Raw genomic sequence first — 22304 nt, forward strand, 5'->3', positions numbered from 1 at the left:
AACCAAATGATTTGGCAGCATGTGAAAGAGGTAAGGATGTGGTAGAGAAAGGAGCAGGAGGAGCTGAAATAAAGAGCAGGAGTAAACAATGTAATTTAACTTATTCAAAAGGGACAGAGTGCTTATTAAAGCTCTGAGAGATGATAAATTAGTGCTTTGCTGCTATTGTTATTTCAGATAGAGTTGTCATATGGTAATGCTGCAGCAGGGAAGGCTTGGAGGCTCACAGATTCATGGAGGGGAATGGAAAGTGGGATATTTGGTTACATGATTGAGAGTTGGAGTCGATGAGGCAAAATGTGCAAGCCTGGTTCTGGAGAGCATCCTCACATGTGCGTGCTGTTCCCAGGGAGGCGCCGTCATGTCCTGAAGAGAGGGATGGCTCAAGGTGTGTGTCCTGCTGCTGTGAAGACGTGTCCCACGCTGAGAGCTTTTACCTTGGTCAGGAGGAGCTGTTCAAGCCCTGCTCTGGCTTATGAAACCCTGCCTGAAATAGCCCCAGAGCCCTCACCTGGAAGTGCTCTCTGCCTGTTACTCCTGTGGCAGCACACAGAGTATCAGGAGATCATTTGAGGTTGTGGAGTTTTCCCCTAAGGAATACTGGGCTGGGGGAGGGAATAGCAAAATGATTCTTATCTTACATTACACAGAATCTCTTGCATTACTTACTGTGGCATATTGTTTCCTCCCACAGAGTTCTGCTCAATCGCTTTCAGGAAGAGGCTACTCCGTAAGTCATTTTACAGCTAATTCTTTCACTTCTGTTGATGTTGATTGCAGAGGTTTACACTACCTATTGCACAGCCACTGGCATGGAAGAAATGCAGAACAGAAACAGGGTGAGAGCACAGGGCTGTCATGCACCTGGCAGGGGACAGCCCTGACATGTGGGAGTGCAGTAAGAGCTTGGGGGCTTCTTAATTTAATATTGTACTTATAGGGAGGGTTTTTTGGTCAGTTGATGGTGTATTTCAGCTAGATAGTCACCTCTGGAGAATTACAAGACCTGAGTGGAGAGAGTTTTCAACACCAGCAGGAGATGCTTCGCTCCTCTCCTCACTCCCCCGTACACATTTTCATTTGTGAATTAAATACAAGAATCAAATACAGAATTACTCCCATTTTACAATGAATTGCATCCCTCACCATTGTGAACAACAAGAAAGTCAATATTCTCTTATTTACAGGCCTCTGAGTTACAAAACAAGCTTGCTTGTTTTCAGGGGAGGGTGTTGCTGTTTCCTTCACAGGAGTGCCACAATGTTTGAGGGTAGTGTTACAGGATCAGGACACGTCTGCCTATGTGTGCAATGTACCAGACATGTTTAATTGTCCTTTTCTGTTCATATGTACCTTATTTGTGTGTGCAATAATGACATTTCTTCATATAGAGGTGGATTAATTTGTTTGTTTTGGATACATTTTCTGCTCAGCTGTCCAAAAAAGGCAGGCACAGACATGACTGAGTAATACAGAAATAGGAGAGGGTGTGAGAGGCTTAGCAAAGTCAACATGAAAATTCCTGGAATCACATTATATCTGACTCTCAAAACAAATGTATGGTGGGGAGATATGATACCCTGGTTGTTCAGACAGTAAGTCATGTGGAGTGCAAAGGTTCTAGATGAAGGTATATGCAAATCTGAACATGGATGTCTCAGTCCAGCAAACAACTCCTACCTACACTGATTGACAGTAATTGCTGTTGTCACAGCCTCTGCCATGATAAAGTTTTGCCTTCTAGGTGAGTGGTCCCAAACTGATTCATACCAAGAGCTAAAGCTGCTCATTCTCTATAGAGCCAGAACAAGGGTGGATTTTATGTACTTCAGGAAGTTGATGTGGAGGCCTGGAACACATTTCTTTTTACTATAATCACCAGAATTATTTGCTTTCAATAACTTACGTTGTAGGTTTAGGGTGATGGAACTTGCTGAGCTTCTACCCAGTGCACAAAGAGAAAAAATTGCCAGGCAGTGCAGAATTTATGGTCTGGTTTCATAGCAACACTGTCCCATGCTATCGTCCATATTATCAGAAATTCATAATATAAGATTAAGTACATTTTCATCATAAAACCATTACAAAATAACATATGACTTGAAAAGTCCCTCACAGTTCTAATGAAATAATGTTATGAACTTTTAGACAGTAGTTATATGTTTACTGAGTATCCTACAGTATCCCAGGTGAGTTTCATTGCTTAATTCATTGAGGGATGAGGAATGTTTGCTCTAGGACCCATTAAGTGCTGCTTTCCATACACTTGGAGAATCAGATTCACCTAAGCTTCTAAAGGCAGATGCTTTATCTTCTATTTGTCTGTAAAATGCCATGCATGCCCATGGCACCACATAAATAATAATGAATCATCTTCACAGATTTTATGACTGAGTGCCTGGTTTGGGAGCTAAACAATTTCCCAGTGGCTATAACATAGGTTGCAAAATCGTAATGGAAAAAGGCCAAAGAATTCTTCTCAGAGTCTCAAGGCCAATAAATCATAGGACTGTTTTCTTCCATTGCTGCCTATTCAGAAATTTACTTTTGTTTCTCAGAGACATGATTTTGAGAAAATTACTAGCTCCTTCTCTGTGCATGTGCGGGGACAAGGTTCTCTTATTTTGCCAACCCATAACTTCTCAAGGGAGGTAAGAGCTTTCTGCATGCCAGGGCAGTATTTTGAGATCATGAGTAGTGTGAAATGGCATTGCTTTTCTTTATGGATTGTCATTTTCCCTGTTAAACTGCCTTCTGCCCCACCATGTGCCAGCTCTTGAGGCTCACTGCTTCCCCCAAGACTCTGATGCTGCTCTAATTTGATTTAGCAAAAGTCAGAGACTGCCACTTCCATTGGCCCAAACTCCCATGGGAAGCTGATTCTTGCAGGTGGCACAGAGATGTTCAAACCACCAGATCCAGACAACTGGCCCTACAGCAGGACTTGTCCATAACATCTGTAAGAGTTCTCATTTTCTCACGAAAGCATCTGTCTGTGAAACTTTAAGTCACTGTTCTGGCTCTGCCCCTGTTTACATGGGATGGGTTGTCCCCAGACATGGTGAAAGCAGTGGCAGCAGGAGGAATGCTGGAGACACTGCTGTGCTGGGTGTTCTCCTGATAGCTGTGCTGATGGCTTGTGTTGTGGAAGACTTGTGGAATGATGATCTGTATCGTTACTTGGTGAACTTCTTGTACTGGGTTCCATCAGCAGCTGTTTAAATACCACAAACTATTTTGTGCGTGCTCAATTTTAATTACCTCGTTCTGAATCCCCACTCTTCTCCATTCACTTGCGTCAGCTGTCCTTGCTGAGATGTTTGATTTCAGAAACATTTGTAGAAAATGCACATTTTAAGGAAATGAGCATTTGCCAAGAGAGAACTTAAAACCTACAGTAGGAATCTTGCATGAAAAAAATCTCAGTCCAAGGTTTGGCTCATCCAGCTGAGCCATCAAGGCCTGTCCAGGCAATCAGAGCAGGCTCACTGGTGAAAAACTCCAGCAAATGCCTCATCCATGAAGTGCAGACTCTGGAGCTAGAGGCAGGAAGAAAACTAAATGCAAGTGTCTGAATAAATAACTCCTGAGGGCTGGGTATTCCGGCAACTTCCTTGACTTCAGGCTTCCCCTGGAACATTGGGTGTCTAAATAAGGAGAATGCTTGAAATAGCTGTGAAATTTTGATCTCATTGAAGTTACATCTGATGAACTCCAGTGGCACCTAGATTTAATTTGAGCCTCAAAACCAGTGACCTGGCACGTAGTTTCAGAGTCTCCTATACATACCACAGACAAAATCTCTTAAGACACTATTTCCCAAAATTAATTTTCAAATGGCATTTACTTTTACTTGGATAGGATGAGACATTTCTATGTCTGTGCTGCTGCTGCAGCTCTTTCTCTCCTGAGCAGCATGTGTTTCATATCCTTATCTCACTAAATGTATACTTCCGCTGTGCTGAGAAATGGAACACGAGTTTGTTTATGGAGGTTAATATCTCATTCCCTCTATGACTTGATGGTTACATTTGTGTGATAAACTACTCCAGCCATTTGTCACATTTCCTGCATGCACAAATGAGATTAGTGATCTTAGTCAGAGAGGTCTGTCTGTCTTCTGAGCAGACAAAACAGATTCTCTTTTTGGTTACAGGATGAGAGGCCTGTCTACCTGAAAATGCACTGATTTGTTAAAAAGTACACAGAGAATCAGAGTTAAAACTAGTTGAGGTTTCTATACATCACTGATACATATCCGCCCTGTGGATGCTTGTCAAGTTTTTTTCTGGTAGTTAGCTTAGAACCAAACATAGTTATAAAGTAGTTACAATGAATACATAAGATAATACATACAGTTTGTTATTAATGGCTAAAAAGTTGCAGTTGTTTATAAGGTTGAGCACGCTGTAGAGACAAACCCAAGCTGCAGCTGAATTTGACTCAGTTTTGTAGAGAGGATGGAAAAGGATAGAGCTGGGGAATATGTGGTAGCTTAAAAAAATAAACAAAAAACCTCTTCCAATAAATTATGTAGTTTATTTATAGAGCATCTGTGCAGCTGTTTGTCTTCTGAACTGGAAAGGGCTAAAATATGGGAGTGAATGAAAGAATAAACTTGAAAGCATATGGCAGATGGGTAGCCAGTGAGCCAACCTGTCTGAGTGTGCCTTGGAACAAAAGTACAGGAGGATGAGACGTCTTTGTTTGGTTTTATTTGTTCTTGAAAGGGGTTTTTTTTTAAATAAAAACAGTAACATACACTTGGCTACAGCAGCAGCTGATTTTTATTCTGAGCTTCTGTAAAATATCAAAGTCTTTGTAGCCTAGTCAAATCCCTGGCAGCTGATCAAATTCTGTTGATTTTACATCTTCCTTGTTGAGCGCAGGAAACCAGTGTCTCAGATAACTCAGGCTGGAGCTCATGGATGGAGGGAAATGTGCAGAACACCATAAGGCTTGCAGAGACCCTTGGCCCATCCAGAGTCAGCTCAGTGCTATCTGCAACCTTCATTCCTCCTGCTTGGTGATGTGGCATGAGAACAGTTACCTTGTCCCTGGGTGAAGCTGAACCTGAGGTGACTCAGGCAAGGGCTGGGTGGGCTTTGAGCACCCAGAGCCCACTGCACTGTCTGCCTGGACCCCAGTCTGCCCCTTCCTGGCTGTTCTCTCAAATGATCCTGTTCATTTTTGGAACTGGCTTTCCAGCCAGTTTGGATCTTTGCTGGCAAAGATCTTTACAGCCATGCAGGACTCCTCTCCTGTGCTGTGTGCTCAGTGTTGCTGTACAATGGGGCTGCCCACAGCCACCCTGCCCCTGGCAGATCTCTTAGGCTCGTGCCCATGAGTGCACTTGCTTGGACAGTCAGTTCTGAGCTGCACTCCCCTGGTTTGCAGCACAGAGATAGTGCCCAGCTCAGTAGGAGGGAGGACAGGTACAAATGGCTGCAAAGTGCTGGAAAATCATCAGCAGAGGAACTGTTGATTCCGCAGGTTTATATCTCCTGTAAAGCTGTTTCCATGGCCTCTCAGTTTTGTGCCAGCTCAGTGCAGGTCTGTGAAACCCTGAAGCAGATGGTGCCTGCTAAGGAGGCTGCTCTCAGGCCAGAAATCCTTGGTGCAAGCATGGGCAGGTTTGTGCCTGTGGTGCAGAGGTTACAGGGGCTCACTGAAGATCTCGCCACCAGCATTCCCCAATCCACTCTGTGCTTCAAGGATGTTCTTGTGCTGTTAAGTTGGAACCAAATTATCACTTGGAAAAGTACCTTCAGCAGCATCTTTTCTGTACAGACCTTGAGTCAGTACCATTTCCCACATGGATCCCAGGGATGATTGTATACCTCGACATCTTCAAGATGGTCAAGGAAAAACTGATGTCCTGAGAAGGATAAATTTCTACATAAAGATAAAAAAATTATTGCAATGAAGCATGTCATACTTCTGTTTGGGAATTCCTGAGCATGCTTCCCTCATGGTGTGGAAGCACGCTCGGTGACCAGAGGCACGTTGGAATTGTGACAAACAGGGTTTTTCCACCTGCTGCTCTGTCACACACTAATGAAAAATATCTTCTCTAGGTGGGTAACATTTCTTGGCCAGGCTGGAAAATTCATTGTATTTTAGGACCTCTGATAAATTAGCATTTTTCTGTACCAAAAATCAATATTGGAAACAGGGCTCTTGTAATGACTCTAAAACTCCTTGAGCTGGAGCCAAAGGTAAATGATAAAACTGAATTTAATATGTATTTCCTACAATAGTGTGCCTGTGGGCTGGCAATGTGAGCAAGACTTACTGGACAAGATTTATGAATAAAGGAGTATTAATTCCAAAATAAGTATCAATCAATCTCCTTTTGCCATGATGCCAAGCATAAGAGAGGGACTCTAATTGTCTTTTTCTTCTGGACGAGAAAAAGAATGGCAGATAGGTCCCCTTCAGGTGGAACAATACTCTGTCTTCTTTGAAGACAGAGAAAAGAAAAAGGAACTATTAAAAATTGATGTGGCCTGCAAATGTGATGACAGCACAAAGGATTTAAAAAGATAGAAAAATAATAATATGGAATAGAAGCGTAAAGTATTTTGAAAGAAGTTTTCCCTGTAAGATACCAGGAGTTTTAGAGAGCCAGGAATAAAATGGTGGTATCAGTCCAAAGCATTTAACTTCTGCTGGTTTTCTTTTCCCCTGTTCCTAAATAGCCTCACTTCACAAAAACTATCCCCATGCTTGAATTCACCTAGACAGGCTGAGTTCACTGAATAAATAGAGTTTTGTTTGCTCTTAGTGCTGTGTGGGATGGAGCCAGGTTGCTGTAAGCCAGCTGAGGAGCTGGACCCTTGGCTCCAGGGACTGTCCCATAAGCCATGAGCTCAAATTGAGCTGAGTAATTAGTACACATATTATTCCAGATCCGTGGGAGCTCTTTTGAGGGTTTTTGAAACGTCCCATGAAAAGCTTAAGCAGAAGTACAAACATAAATAAACTACATACTTCAGCTTTACAAATATTGAAGTCCATGAACTTCCTTACAACACATTTTCCTTTAGAAGTCCCCTTTTCTGAAAGTCTGTTTCTTCTTAGATGACCTCTGCTTTTAATTAGGATGAAAAGTCCCATGGATTTTCACTCATCTCCACAGCCATAAGCAAGCACAAAGGGCCCTCTCTGTCTGAGTTTCCCCCTGCCTGAGCAGTGGCCTTGGCAGAGGGGCTGCCTCGGAGGCTCAGCAGCCGTGCCCCTTTGTCCCTGTGGCCGGAGCGGGACGGGCTGATCCTGATTTCCATAAACCCCCCAGCTGCAGGAGGCACAGCCAGATGACACCATGACACCGTGAGCCCCTCGAGGGACGGGACATATGACTTGTGTGTGATTTTTGCCCGTGTTTTTAATCTCCCTGCCGCTGCCCTCGGCTCGGGGCACCGGGGGGAGCAGAGCTCTAATCTCACTAGAAAGGCGCTATTGTTAAACAGACGCATCCCCCGAAATTCCCAGTGCTCCCTGGCTTTTGGGCTGGGATAACCTCGCTGTCACCGGCCTTGCACACTAAAATGAAAACTTGTCCTAAATCCATCTTGAATTCACCAGCCTGGAAAGGATTACATCCTGCTGAAGAGGAAAGGCAGAGGATTTTGAGAATATCTGGTCTTTATTTCTGTACCTTTTTGATTAAGACTGTCCTGAAGCAGTTGTGTCACATACGTGCTGGAGCTTTCTTTGTGTAGCAGGGCAGGGTATTTGCTTGTCTGTCTCAGCTGTTTTCACATTGTTGTTTGCTCTCATGACTCTCTTCCCTTAGAATCCATTGCCTTGTTTTAACTCCCTTTCCTTTCCCTTTACCAAATCCAACAAAAAGATGATTAAAGCAGACAGCTGATTAGGATCAGAGCTCCTTACCTAACTACCACGGTGGGCAGGGGTTAGGTGTGGGGCCTCTTGGGGGATTTGCTTTTGATTTTTGTTTAATTCTCTGATAGTCTTGTGCAGTGAGAATGGGCAGTTCTGGTGTTTTATAATTACAGAGAGGGTTCAAATAGTCCATTTCTGAGGGCTGCCCATGCACTGGTGCTTGTTGTGCTGGGTGCCCTGGTGGGTTCCTCAGAGGAAACTCACGGGGGTGTGTGGAAAAAGGGTTCACACTCTCTTGTTTTGTTTCATATTTCACTGCACCCAAAACCATGTCATGTAAGGGGAGTAGCAGAGGAAATAATATTGCCACAGCAGAATGCAATTGTAGATGAGCATGTTTTGTTGGCCTTGATAGTTGATGAACAAGAGAGATCAAGGAAAATGGATCGATTGCATCAACTTTGTGGGTGTTATTGGCATTAGAGAATACTGCCTGTCATCTTGAAGCATCATAAATATTTAATTGTGCAGCTCAGTGGAATACCCTGATTGCTTAGCAGTCCCAAAATGGTTTTCCCTATGTTAAACTATATTGAAATAAAATGGTCTAGGGGGAGGGTAAGTTCTTTGGGTGATGGTAATACTAGTCACTGCACGTCCAGAGAGTAGGGAAGGGTTCCTGTAGGTTGGTGGGTTTTACTGAATTTCATCACTTGTATTTCTTCCTTGTCACCTTTTTTTTTTTTAATTGGGATTTGTTATTATAGGCGAGAGAGATCCTTAGTTACTTTCCTGTCCTAACAGAAGGCAAAAATGCAACTTTAATTTAGCAAAACAACAGATGCAACCCTAAGTCAGCTCTCACACCAAAGAAAACTTTTGATAACATGCTGAAGGTGTGGGGGCTCTGCTGTGAAAGCTGCAAATGGGTGGAAATCTGCTGTAGGCTGAGGTTTCTCTCCTCACTTCGTGTTTCAGCCTGGATGCGATCGAGCTGGCTGCTAAAATGTGAATATACTGGGCCATGTGGTTGCTCTGCAGTGGGAAGGCAGCTCTCCTCCATCCCTTGTGGGGTGAGAGAACAGAGGGGCTCCGTGCTGGTGTCCCTGTGCAGGTGGCTCAGGCAGGAGCCTGGGGTTCTGGGCTGCCTTTCCAGGAACTGTTCAGCTCCTGCTGCAACTGCAGAACAAGTGGTGAAGGGCAACTTTCTGATCTGCAGTGCTTGCATGGCTGGCAGAAGAGCATTCAGATGGAAACTCTGTGAGATGTTTTCTACATAGGGTCAGTGTTTTCACTTCCTGCTGCCTCAGCATTTCAGCATCACAGCTACTCATGGTCAACACAAGCCTCAGTCACCATGACCTGCTGGTCACATTTTAGAAGGTGTCCTTTCTCTTTTCTATAACAAATGAAAACTGTAAGAGTCTTCCTATATGATGCAAAAGGGCCAACTGCAGTTCTAGAAAGCCAGGGAATGCAGGGCAGGGGCAGAAATGTCAATGAATCCATGGTAACTTGGGTGTGAGACAGGAATCACACCAGGGTGAGAGGTCTTTGCAATACCATTTGGTGAGTGGTACAGCCAAATACTCTCTGCTTGTTCCCTGTCTCTTAGTTTTATTAAATACCTTCAGGGAGGCAATGATCTAATTCTGAAATTCAAGCACTGCTGTATCTAAAATTTGTTTTAAATGAAGAAATATTTGAGTTCCAGTTCAGAATACCTAGTGTTTCAGCATAGTTTTCAGGTGATTGTAGCTGTTCTCTCTTTTCTCAGCTCGTCACAGGTCAGAAACTCAAAGGCATTGAGGTTGAGTAAAACAGTTGTTCATCACTCTGAGCTCTGCTTTGTTTTTGTGGGAATTGTCTGCTTCTGTAGCACCTTCAGTTTCATTGCTTGTTATAAAGTTTGGTTTACTAACCTGCTCTAGGAACAGACACAACCACCAAAGCTGCTTTTTAATTAGCCTGTGGCCCATCCGGTGGGGATGTGCTGACGTCCTGGCTGTACAATGTACTTCCAATGAAAGGGAACAGTCTACCACAGAGTCTTGTGACCTTGAGGTCAGTTTTTGTGCTCAAAATTGCTTTTGATTATGAAGTTAGTATGTGTTTCAAAAATATAATAAAAAATCCAGCAAGCACTAGCGATTCTTACACAGTGCTGCTGAGTTGCACACTCAAGTGGTATCACATCTAGATTTTAATGGAATTAACTGCTTTATTTATAGATACTTGCCAGATGCCGTGCTTCTGGTTGTGAGTATTTAGAGGTTTGCAACCAGAAGATGGAAAACTGGCATACAGTTACATTGCTGTGGACATGGCTGCAGTGCTTTCTACAGGAATGTAGCCTGATTCAAACCTTTACTGTCTGCATTTAATCTCTGTGCTATATGATGGATAAGACTTTGTGTGCCTGAACACTTACAGCCTTGATGTGTAGTAGTATCCTGAGGAATTTTCTTGTCTGATTAATTCACCGCATGTGTTCACCAGAAAGCCTCAGGACACTGGCAGTTTTTGGGAAGATGTTAGATGTAGCTGCTGGATACTTGCAAACCTCAGTTCAGTCTTTTTAGACTGGTACTTTGTTATCTGTAAATAATAAGAAATTTTGGAGTTGATTAAGAAGCTGTCATGTGTGGTTCTTGGGTTTTCTGGACATGGGGTTGAAATGGTTCATGCTGCCCTTGAAATCAGCTAATCAAAGCAGGACAATTTTTGGACATCCTGTAGCAATTAGAGTGCTGTAGATGAGGGATGGTACAGACTGTGTAGTGTGTGCTTTGAACTTGTGCAGCAGCATTCTCAGACCAGTTGGTAATCACCAAAGGAAAAAAATGTTGCATTTGAGTTGGGTAAAGCATATATGTATTTTACTGGATTGATGAAATTCTCCCATCACCTGCAGGGTAGCAGCAGCATTGAACAGCTCAGAAGCTAAACTTAGTGGGATATTTGTAATGAACCAAAGATTCAAAATTTTATCTCAAAATCACTTGTCTAAAAGGCTTTCTCTGCAAGCATTCTTCATAGCAAAATATGAGCAGGTGTTTACACAAGCAAGGTTATAAGGCTCATGACCAAAGTTAGATCACACCAGTTCATAGCACACATTTTCCCCATATATTCATGTCTCTTCCAAAGCTGCTTAATAGCATCTAGTAGCATCCTGGTTCAAGAGAAAAGGAGCTCTAGTCAGGAAGATTAGGATGTCACCGTGGAGATGCCCGAGGCTACAGAGCACTGTATAACTGGCAGGCATTGAGCTGTAAGGGGTGCAGCCTTTGCCTAAGTATCTTTCCTTTCCTCTGAAGACCTGTTCTCTAAGAATCCCTAATTCAGTTCATTTCTAGAAAGCTGGGGAAGAGGGCAGGAGAGAATAATAAATGCTCCCTTGAAAACAAGAGGCAGCAATAGATGCCACACGAGGACCCAAACAGCCCATTTAACTGCAGCCAGTTTCCTGCTGAAGATTCATTTCTAAGAGATTGCGAGAGCACTCGAACAGGAAGCTGCAGCTTCACCAAACGGTTTCAGTATCAGTGTGTTATCTGTGGTCATTCCCCTCCACAGCTTGTGGCTGGCTTCTGGTTAGCAGAGACAGACACTTTGAGCTGAGCTGGCATCAGTTCCCACCTGGTTAATCAGTTAAGTTGTGAGCCCTGTGGTTAGCTCGAATCCCCTGGTCGTCTTGTGGATTGCCAGTGACAGGAAGGGGGAGATGCATTGAGTGGTTCCGGCAGGAATAGCTTGGTTATCTGATGGTCACCCCAGAAACTGATAAAATTATGTGAGCTCTTTTCTGAGAAGACATCAAAAAAGCAGAAACTGTTGTCTCTAACCACCTGAAGAGTTTACAACGTCAAGGGAAATTTTGCTTATCTTGAAAGCCTCAAAACTGTTAACCCGCCTTCACCACTGCAGACCACAGCACTGCCTCAGACTCGCAAGGCACAGAGTGAAGTACAGCCCGTCATGTGCAGAGCTGTAAATTCTTACTGAGGAAACATTATCGTTCAGATCTTCCAAAATTACTTTGGCACTTCAAATTCAGAGGTGAACAACTTGAAACATATGAGAGAACCGGGCTTTTCTGAGGAAGCGTGCTCTGTATTTTTAGAAAACTTGGCCTCCTTGAGTCTGTCATGTTGTCAGGAGTTTGGGCATGCAAAGTGATGAATCACTTTTCAAAGTGTAGCCTGTTTGATGAGCCTGGATTGATCTGAAGCCAAAGTGATGGTGACTGTGACAAGGGCTTGCAAAGGTTAAACAGAGAAGGTGGTCATATCCTGGGATGACTTAAGGCACTTGGTTTGTTTTTGGCATTTGTTTGCTGAGGAGACTTCAGCATCAAATGGATTTCAGAGAGAAACCTTAAGTAAATGAGATTTTAAATTAGTACTTTCAAAGAGCCTTGGGCAGGTTCCTCTGAGCTTCAGTGCCTGACTGTCTCTGGCCTTAAAATGGGGTAGTGGTACTCAGGTCTTCTCTTGAGTGTGTAAATGGGAGAGTGTTTTACTGAGTATTTACTGAAATAGGTGAGTTAGTTCAGAAGATCCACCTAATTTTTTTGGTCTTGTGCCTAAAATACAAGGAGCTGCTTGTCCCATGTCCCTGTCTGATCACCCCTCTCTTTAAACCAAGCCCCTCAGCTTCTGTCCCAGGCCACAGCTTGCAGCCCAGCTCCCCATGCTGCAGGTGCCTGTCCTGGTAGTGGCTGTGCTGCTGCTGAGCAAGCATGGGTAAGGCATTTCCTCCTGCTGGAGCAAGGGGCTAGGATGTCTTTTTCCATGGGAGAGAGGCTCCTGTGGCTGGTCCAGAGCCCTCATGCCCCTCACACCAGCCCTGGGCATTCCAGCCCCTTCCTCACTGCTGGCCTTGGAATAAAAGCAAAGGTGAGCTTGGCAGCCAGGCTCCATCAGCACAGCCTCACCCCATACCTGCACGTCTCCAAACTTCACACTGAATTCACACAATATGATGTGTGATTTGTAGCTGTAACAGTCACCATGATGAAACTCTGCTTTTGTCCAGGTTTTGAAATCAAGGCTGGGTGTTTGCAAGGGTGTGTGTCCGTACAGGAGGCATGAGAGATGCTTTAGTCTGCTGACGTTGTTTGGCTCAGCCTCTGTCAACGACAGCCACAGCAATCAGTGCATTTTGGACTCAAAGCTATTTCCCTTCCTGCTGCAGATTATGTCTGGTATGCATAACATGTTAATTTAACAAAGCAGTTCTTTTGATACAGCTTTAATTTTTTAACAACAGCTCGAAGGCAATGATGTACAGATTATATAGTGTCAGTTTCCCAATTAAAGTTTTACAGGAAAATACTCTGGTTTTGCTTTAAGCCTGTTTTGAATTCTTCCTTCTGGCACTTGTGCAAATGGAAGCTGTGCTATTGCAAAGCATCCATTTGAAACCTTGAAATATTTATTGAGGCTGCATTGAATACTGAAGCAGGAATCTTCCTGTAGGCTTGTTGATGTCTGTCATATGCATTTATTTTGTAATTAAATGTCTGGAAGCTTGTGTGTGTGCCTGAGTGGTTGGTTTCTTGTGTTTTATTTTTTGCAGGTTTTGTTGTTGGTACACTGGTTTTTCTGATAAATGCTTTTAACTCACCACTTTTAAGAGTTCTATGAAAAATTATCCACAGCCAGACTGCATCTTTGATGTATAGAAACGAACCTCCTACTAATTGTTGTGCAGAACACTGAGGAGGTGGCTAAACCACTGCCCTTCCTAGAACACCAGGCCTTGTGAAGCTCATTGCTGCAGCAGAACATGCCTGTTTGAAGGCTGGGGGATGGAGAGCACCTGAAGGGACTAGCTGAGAAAATTTCATTCTTGAAACATGTGGTTTACAAACTGAACTATTTTATTATTTTCTCCTTCCCCCTTTTTTCTCTTCTTCCCAGCCCTTTGTCTTGGATAATATCAGGTCAGTGTCCTTTCCTGTTTACATAGGCTGGCAGCAACAGGGACTGACAGTATCTGAAATGACCCCCAGAGTGGGTTCCAGGGGATGGGACGGTGTGGAGCATAAGCTGAACCTCAGAGGGCAGGGCACTGGCATTAGACAGACCAGGAGTCACCAGCTCTGGTGACAGCAGGCCATGCCTCTGTGAAGCTGCAGAACCAAATGCTCCTTGGCATTTCCCTTGGCCCTGGTGGCTCTCTCCAAGTACTCCCCACTGCTCATCCTGACCTGAGGCATATCCCTGCTCCAGGAGTCCTGCTCTCCTGGAGATTGTGTGCTGACTGGAACTAGAATATCAGATGCCTAATTCAGATTAGCTTGCTGCCTGGAGTGGCATGACTTATTGCCCAGATTTGCAAGGCAGCAGGGTAGTATGAAGGTCTCTGTGGTTGCATTCCAATCCAGCTGCTTTTAAAGGATAGGGAGAATGATCCCTGAACCTGTGCCCACCCAATGGGCTGGAGCTGGGGCGGGCAGCTTCTCTGCCCTTGGAATGTGCTGAGAGTCTGAAGGATTCCCTGCTGCCAGAGTGCCAAGGAAGCCACCTGGCCCACTTTGAAACCAAATGCTGCGTCTCATGTGTTTATCACTTCCCTTGTTTTCGTTCTTTTTTTGTTTCCAGCTAATCTCTTTGGATTAGTCCTACTGCTGGATAATTATGACTTTCATATCTACATCTATTTTCTCAAGCTTGGCTGCATTGTTTTTGGGCAGCTATTTAAGACTTTGTTTATTTAAAAAAATATATTGTGTCTGCATTTGCATATTTGCATTTCAGAACTCTCAAACAATGGTACTTCTCACAGTACATCATTCTTCAAATATTTTTCTTAACAAGTAGAACTTTTTCAGGCATGCCAGAATCAGCTTCATTATATGAATCCTATTCATTGATCCTATTTAGAGCATTTGCAGGAAGGGAATTAAATGGGCTGTTCTCACACATACGTATATCTGGTCACGTGTGAGAAGGAAGGGTAAGAATTACTTGATATTGCAAGGAAATTACAATGGTTACTGAGAAGAAAGGCCCTTCCTTTTTTGTTCCTCTCCTTTCTTTTTTTCCTTCCTTCCTTCCTGGAAATAAAGTGCACATTTATGTGGGAAATAAAAGCCAAAGCCTTCATTATCAACACCAAAAGAAATTGATTCTGCAGCAGTGCTTTAGTTCAGTGACTTTATTTGTATAAAGGCAGATGAATGATGTAAAGATAATGGTTTTACCTGAAGGATGTTAGCACAGGCTGACACGTACCCTTTGCAGCACTGATGGGCTGCACCTGGTTGGTGCAGAGAGCACAAGTGTGGGCAGAGTGGCCTGTCGGGCCCAACTGCATCCCTCACCTCTGGGGGTTTAAAATCATCTTGGGGAAAGGGGGAAGCAGCAGCTCAGCCCAGGGATTTTGGAAAGTGTTTCCGTTGAGGTCCTCAGTTGAATGATGGCCAATGAGCTGTTGAGTTGGCAGAATCAATGTGATAGTTGGCTTTTGGAACTGAATAATGAAATTTGCAAATGTAAAAGGAAAAATGCAAATGTAAAGGAAAATGTAAAGGAAACCAGTCCCTGAAATGTTTCCAGTACTACTGCAGAGAAATTATGAAAATAATGGAAGTTGTTTTAGGCAATGCAGTTTAAATGAATAGGATGTGGTCAAACATGCATGAAGAGCAATGCAAGTGAACTTTAGATTGATCTGGTGTTTAGAAAGGAGGAGTTTGGTGTGTTTTTAACTAGAGTGTCAGCGTGGTGCCCATCTTGTTGGCCCAAAGTGCTCTGACACACTGCCTCAGTGACTTGTGCTTCAAAGTTTCTGTTCAGGTGGTTGGGTCACCCATAGAAACAGCCTCACGGGGAGATCAAAGGGGAAGGCAGGTTCTCCAAAGAGAGACAAGAATTAGAAGGACACTTTCACATTAATTTTCTTCAATGCTCTACTGGGCAGCCAGGGAAAGAGAGCAGAAGATGGTTGTGTGGAGGGATTGAGTAATGTGAAAACGTGCAGAATCAAAGCTGCTTTGGGGGCTCCCTGACAACTCTGAGGTGTGGGGCCGACAGGATGATCATTATGATGTGTGTGAATGGTTCAGCCTCTGAACAGCACATTTGACACTACCAACTGGTTTATCTAGAGGTTTGGGGGAACAAGGAAAAGGATTTTCGAGTTTTTTTCCTTTGTTTTACTTGAGAAATGGAGTGTGAAAGAAAGATCCTCAATAGGACTAGTTTCTGCTTCACATCACGGACGGTTTACACCTGATCTGACCAAAATCTTATCTCTGATCTGTCTGCCTTGAGCAAACATCCTTGTGGGTATTCTGTTCAGGTTGCTCTTTACCTCACTGGCCTTGGACAATGAGTGGGACAACAGTAGGATTTTCATCTCTGTCAATGACAGCAGTAGAATATTGCAGGAATCCCAAGAAAACACAATCTGGAGAAGGGAGTGGGTCTTTGTCAGCTCAGCAGGACCACAGCATGGCTGTGACTTGTGGCTTTACTGAGTGTGGTGTTTTTCACTCGCCAGTACCTTCTCAAGTTGATTGATTTTGTCAGAATTTGCTTTAAAAGGAATGAATTCTAATCGGTGGTTGTGAAACTTAAGGCAAACATGTCATTGAAAATAAACTTAGAGTGGTTTGATCAAGGTCCCATGATTTGAGGTTTTCAGACATTTAAATGTGTTCAATTGCTATGAAGCTGGAAGCACAGGTAGGAAAGACTCGTAATTAAAGTTGCATGGTGAGGAGCTAGATTCAGAACTTCCTGGAGCCTTGCTGATGGCATTTTCTGATTCCAGACTCATAGTAATGTGTTTATAATATTTATTTGGGTTTGGTCAAAGTCTGTTGCCATTATACCCAAACCTCTTTTATAATGGTAGGTTTCTCTCATACCTCACTTGGAGTCTTGCTGGTGGTTTTCAACCTCTTCCAATTTGCAAACAAGCTAAGAAAAACACCACTAAAGTTGCAGAGCCCTATATTTTGAATGCAAAGCCATCTTGACCACAGGCTTGCTTTTCTTAGCTACCTTTTTACAGCTCATTTAAGAAGTACTCAGCAAAGCTGGAGGTCTCATGTCCCAGGGCTGAAAACCAGTAGCTTAAATCAGTGGGGCCCTGTTTTTGGTTCCTGGCTCTGCTGTTGCTTGAATGCAGACTGTGCAAACCATGTTTTACAGAAATTTTGTTCAATAAAAGTATGTCTTCAATGTCAGTGCAGACTCTGTCTACCGCAGTGGATTTTCTTCCTTCTGACTGGAGTTGGGGTTGGATTTGTTTGGATATTGTGGTGCTTTCTGACGCCTATTTAATTTTGCTGGAGTGGTGTTTTTGTGACACCATGGTGCTGTGAGAGTTGTAAATTATTCTTTTACTCAAGTAGACTTTGTAATTTGGTGGGAAAAATTGCTTTCCAGCAAAACTCAGCCTGAAAGTTAACATGTTCATTAGTCACTGCAGTGGCCCACAGTAGTACAACTTGTGGATTATTTTACAATATGTACTTTTCTGGTTGCTTGCACAAATGTAATACAAAAGTTGCTTTTATATTAATCTTTAAAGTTTCAGCCTTGAATGCTTGTAATTTCTGCATCCTGAATATTAACCAACAAAGGAAGCGAGGTTTTGTGTTCAAAGCCAGGAGGAGGAGACAGGAGGTCTGTGCTGTATTCCCAGCGCTGCCGTAATCTTGCTCTGGGATCTGGGGCGTGCTGTTTGCTGTGCCTCAGCTGAGCTCATGCGTGGGGCAGGGAGACCTTCTGGGTGTGTTCACTGGCCCAGTTGTGTGGAAGCTTTGATGCTCTACGGGATTGCTGGTAGAAAAAAATGTCATCTTGTGTTCAACGTGCAGGAACCTGTGGGTTTAGAAGTTACCCCAGCAGTTCCAAGTGGCATTTCTTCCATTTCTGGCCAGGGCTAGCATCTGCCATGAGCACCCCCATCTTCACTACTATTTTCCCCCTTACATGTTTTCCACACGGGAATTTGAGCAGATGTGGGCTTTCAGACCTGCTACAACCACAGATAATGGTTTATCCTTGAATTCTCTGTGCTGTTCCAAGTGGCATTTCTTCCACTTCTGGCCAGGGCTGGCATCTGCCATCAACACCCCCATCTTCACTACTATTTCCCCTCTTATATGTTTTGCACACAAGAGTTTGAGCAGATGTGGGCTTTCGGTCCCGGTACAACCACAGATAATGGTTTATCCTTGAATTCTCTGTTCTCCAGCATCCTGGTGTGTAAGGGTGCCTCTCCCCAGAAAGTTCCTGCAGAAGCCTGGCACATTGTGTTACAGCTGGCCCCTTGTTAACTCTGAATTTCCCTAGTTCCTTTGCCTTTCCAGGTTTGAGTTAGACGGCTTGATGTTACTTCAGAGCCGTCCTTTTGATGGCTGGAAACGATAATAGCCTGTGTCATCTGCCCTTTGGAGGGAAGGGTTATGCCTCGTCCTTTATTCCTCGTCTCTCCTGACAAAACCCGTCCCACAATGCGCCCGAGCCGCTCGCAGGTGTTCCCGCCGCTCTGCCCTCTCACATGCACCGCAAATTAGTAACAGAAGCTAATGGCCCAGCATGCGGCCATCAAAGGGCTGACAATTCCAGCCTTTGCAAAGGGCCCTTTATGTCAGAGCGCCCCACGAGAGCTGTCCGGCTGAAAAGGCCGTTTGTGTGTCCCTGTGTGCGGGCCGTGCCGCGCCCCGCCGGCCGCGGGCCTCACGCTGCGCCCCGGGCCTGTTGCTGCTGGCAACAGATAAAAATCGCTGTTGGCCACAGCGGGGCCCGCAGCACATCAATCATCCCCCAGATAAAGGCCTCGGGCCTCTGGCCCCATCCCTCGCTTGTTCCTAAATAATTTCCACTGGCTGAGCATGCTATGGTGTAGGCTGGGTAATTCAGTCCAGAAAACTTCATTTCACTAAAAATGCTTTGATTCTTTTTTTATTTCTTCTTCTTCTTCTTCTTTTTTTCTTTCTTTTTTTTTTTTTTTAAAGACTGTTTTTGTTCAAATAGATGTTTGTTTCGAAAGGGGGAGTTTAAGTGATGAAAGGGATGCCGTGAAAGTTCAGAGTGAGAATAATAAATAGGACTGTGTGGTTAAATGTAAAGTACAACCAAGCGGCAGCAAAAAGAATTAGCATTTGCCAGGAGTAACAAAGCACCTTCGCACTTCAGAAGACACCTCTCAGCTTTGGCATCGTTCAGCTTCCTGAATTTATATATATTTAAATAGAGATTAATCTTTATATACGGATAACATCATTTCCACCATACCTTTATTAAAGAGATTTATAGCCACGTATCAAATTACACTTTTAATATAGCCTAGTTGATTTTTTGGTAGCAGCAAATCATATTTGTAACTCCGAATAACTAAACAAATTTGACAGTAGCAAATTTTCTCCTTGACACAGCTAATTCTTCATCCTGTCCTAATGTTCTGCTGTAAAGCCATAAGAAATTGTGATGCTTAGAGCCTGACAGTCATAGGTTTTGTTCTTGCCACTTAGCAATCCTTCAAAGAAGAAACCATTGCAATTTAAATTGAGGGACAACGCTCTTTGTAGATAAGCCCTGGTTTGTAATCTTGCTGGCTTGTGCTGTAAGGATAGGGTAGGTGGGATATAGAGGAATATTGAAAGTAAAAATCAAGTGTTAGGTCACAAATAAAATTGCTGTGGAAACCCTAAAAATTAAATCTCAGCCAGCCTGCCCTGTGCACAAGCATCTTTGCATGCTAATTGCATGAGTCTTTGTATTATTGTAGATACTAATTACCAGTAGTTCTCAGTGGGAATTGGACACCTAATTCTCTAATGCTGCTTTTAACCTCCCAGCTTACAAGCCTTGCATCTCAAGGCACCTAAATCCCCCTGCTGTCTTCCAAGTACACGCTTGATCCAGCACACAGGCGCTGCTGCTGCTTCAGTGATGGAGAATCCTGAAAAAGATTGCAGTGTTGGCATCATCTCAGGATTGGATGTGATGATGGAGTTCAACAACAGCTGGAAAGGCTGGCTGAGCTGTGACTCCTCTCTGAGTCTGCTGCAGTCACTAGACTGGGCTTTACTTTGCCTTGTTGCTTGTATGGCTGTGTTGAAGCTAAAAAGGAGAATTAAGAGAGTTAAATTCTCACCTGAATGGTGTTCATGGGAGCTGAGCCTTTCCTTTCACCCCAACAGGACTTTATCTAGAGTGCTCTAACAAAGTGCAGAGCTTTTGAAATATGACTTGTTGCTTTGTAGAACCTGGTCTGCATTTCACACTTCACTGGATGGATGTGATTTATATTAAGAATTTGAGAAGTTTTCTGAAGAAACAGGAGAGCTATTGGCCTGACAAAGTATTCTTTTTGTGTTATGTCCTTCAGTGTCTTCTCTAAAAACAAAACATTTTAAGATTGATCCTGTTGGATTTTGAAATAGGTAACAGTGAAATAGTTTCCACCCAGCAAGGTCACTGTAAATGCTGGCATCAGATCTGAATGATGTGCCACTACCCTGTTTCCACTTCTGCTTCTTTTTTAAAAAAAACTCCTATATAATGCTGCCTAAGAAATATTGCAGGGAATGACAGAGAAGGGTAGGCTTAAATAACCCTGAGGGTGCTTATCTTCCTTGGCATTAACTTCATATCCACATTCATTACATGAATGGGCCAGGGAAACTGTTTCTGTGACAAATTGGAGCGCAGGGTAGGTTGAACAGACTCAGTTCAATTTTGGGTAATGGTATACAATCATCTCTATGGCGATGCGTAATGCATGGTGTAGTTCCTCATTTAGAGAAGTTTGAATGCATAAAGCCCTATAAGAAACACTGAGATAACTCAGTTTCCTATTTTCAGAAGGAGTTGCAGTGTGCACAATTAGCTCCTCCATTCCCTCCCTTTCCTCTTAATACCACCAGAGAGGAGCCTCCCTTCTGCCTTGTCAGGGCTGAGCTTCCATCGCAGCTGCAGTTGTGAGGAAGATGGGGAGCACATGAGAGATGCTCAGGCAGGAGATGGACAGGCACACTGACACAGCCATTATTATTCCATGGCAGCCAGGATGAGCTCCTCTTCCATCGCCCCGCTGCGTGCATACATCAGACAAAAGACAGCTTCAATTTGAATGGGAAGATGAGTGGAGTCAGTGCTTGGGGAGAGCAGCCTCCAGAATCTTAACTAACACGTCTGAGCCTTGCTGTACAACGGGGCTGGGAGTTTGCTGAAAGGTTGCTTGTGGAAAAGGGAACAGCACTTGTTGATAAATGTTCCTCGTGCTAATTGACCGCTGTGTTTGCAGACAGATGCGCTGACCTCGAGCTTCCCACGTGCTCGTGCAGATCCCTAAGATGGGCTAATTAACTTCTCGATCTTCATTTCCTTGGCAAAATCCACTAAACAGAGTTATGCAAAGCAAGTGGAAGAAAACATTGGGCTGTAAGGAGGAGGAGACCTGGGCTACATATAATTTGTGTGTTAAGAAACAGCCAGCACTGGGTATCTTCAGGGCAAGACACAAAATTTCCTCTTTTATGCGTATAAATGAGAATAAGGAATGATCAGGAAGTCAAGAAATTGTTCTTCCTACCAATTTTTATATTTGGATATAATTTTATCAGCTAAATCTAGAACCTTTGTCCTGCTTTTCAAGGCTTGTCTGATAGGTACCCCATGGAAGGATTGTAATCACAGTGACAGGGGGGAAGGTTTGCTTTAATTTTTTTTAATTAGGTACAGATCCACTGGCAACATTTTCTTCCATTTGTGTTAGATAAATGCCTGACTTGGCCTAAATGGTTCACAGCTGTTCCCATTACTACTGCCTTGGTTTACTGGTGGGCACTGGTTATTGGGTGCTGTACATTACCCTGCTGATGGCACCTGCTCAGCATTGCTGGTTACACAAGAGAATGAGACAGTGTTGTTGTGCCTGTGATCTTTGCAATATGGGTGTGCTAATGTTTCAGCCTGCCTTGCCATTTCTTTCAACATGGTGTGGATCCCACCACCTCATGTGTTTAAATTATTGCTAAATTGCAGTGTTTTGAAGCCACAGGAATATTGCTTAAAGAACTCTTCCCATAAAACAGCTCATTAATATGTGTGATATTCAGGGTTTGCCAAAAGTTTTGTGGTCTGTCTTGCCTCCTCCACTCTTCACTGCTCTCTGCCCTCAAAATGTCTGCAGGAAAGCGTGGGCAAAATTCATTCCCCTGTGGCTGTTTCAAACTACACAGTTCGGGCTCATCCTTTGATCCCTCCTCATGACTTTATTTCATTATCCCTTAAGTATAAGGAGGAAAGTTAATGACATCATAAAAACTAGAACTCTATAAAAGATGTTTCTGCTGATTTACTGCCAATGTACTAGCAGCATGTCATATAACTGCCCATTAAAGATGGTGAGTTGCTCTCCTGCCTGCAGCTTTCCTTATCACCAGCCCTTTTATTTATGACCAGATTATAGGGATTGGGTGT

General features: G+C 43.6%; 1 protein-coding gene across 16 annotated transcripts in view; it reads left to right on the plus strand.

Annotated features, from left to right (window-relative positions):
• The window catches only part of FBRSL1 (fibrosin like 1), a 503927-nt gene that overhangs the window by 231012 nt on the left and 250611 nt on the right, over positions 1–22304 (plus strand). For 14 of the 16 annotated variants that reach the window (XM_036393034.2, XM_036393041.2, XM_036393046.2 and 11 more), the window contains one exon: positions 695–730. The exons of the other annotated variants lie outside the window; for them this stretch is intronic. In XM_036393034.2, the coding sequence (XP_036248927.1) occupies positions 695–730 (36 nt within the window). The remainder of the gene's footprint in view (positions 1–694; positions 731–22304) is intronic. 16 annotated transcript variants of the gene reach the window in all.

Source organism: Molothrus ater, chromosome 18 (genome assembly GCF_012460135.2).
Source record: "Molothrus ater isolate BHLD 08-10-18 breed brown headed cowbird chromosome 18, BPBGC_Mater_1.1, whole genome shotgun sequence".
Lineage (NCBI taxonomy): Eukaryota > Metazoa > Chordata > Aves > Passeriformes > Icteridae > Molothrus > Molothrus ater.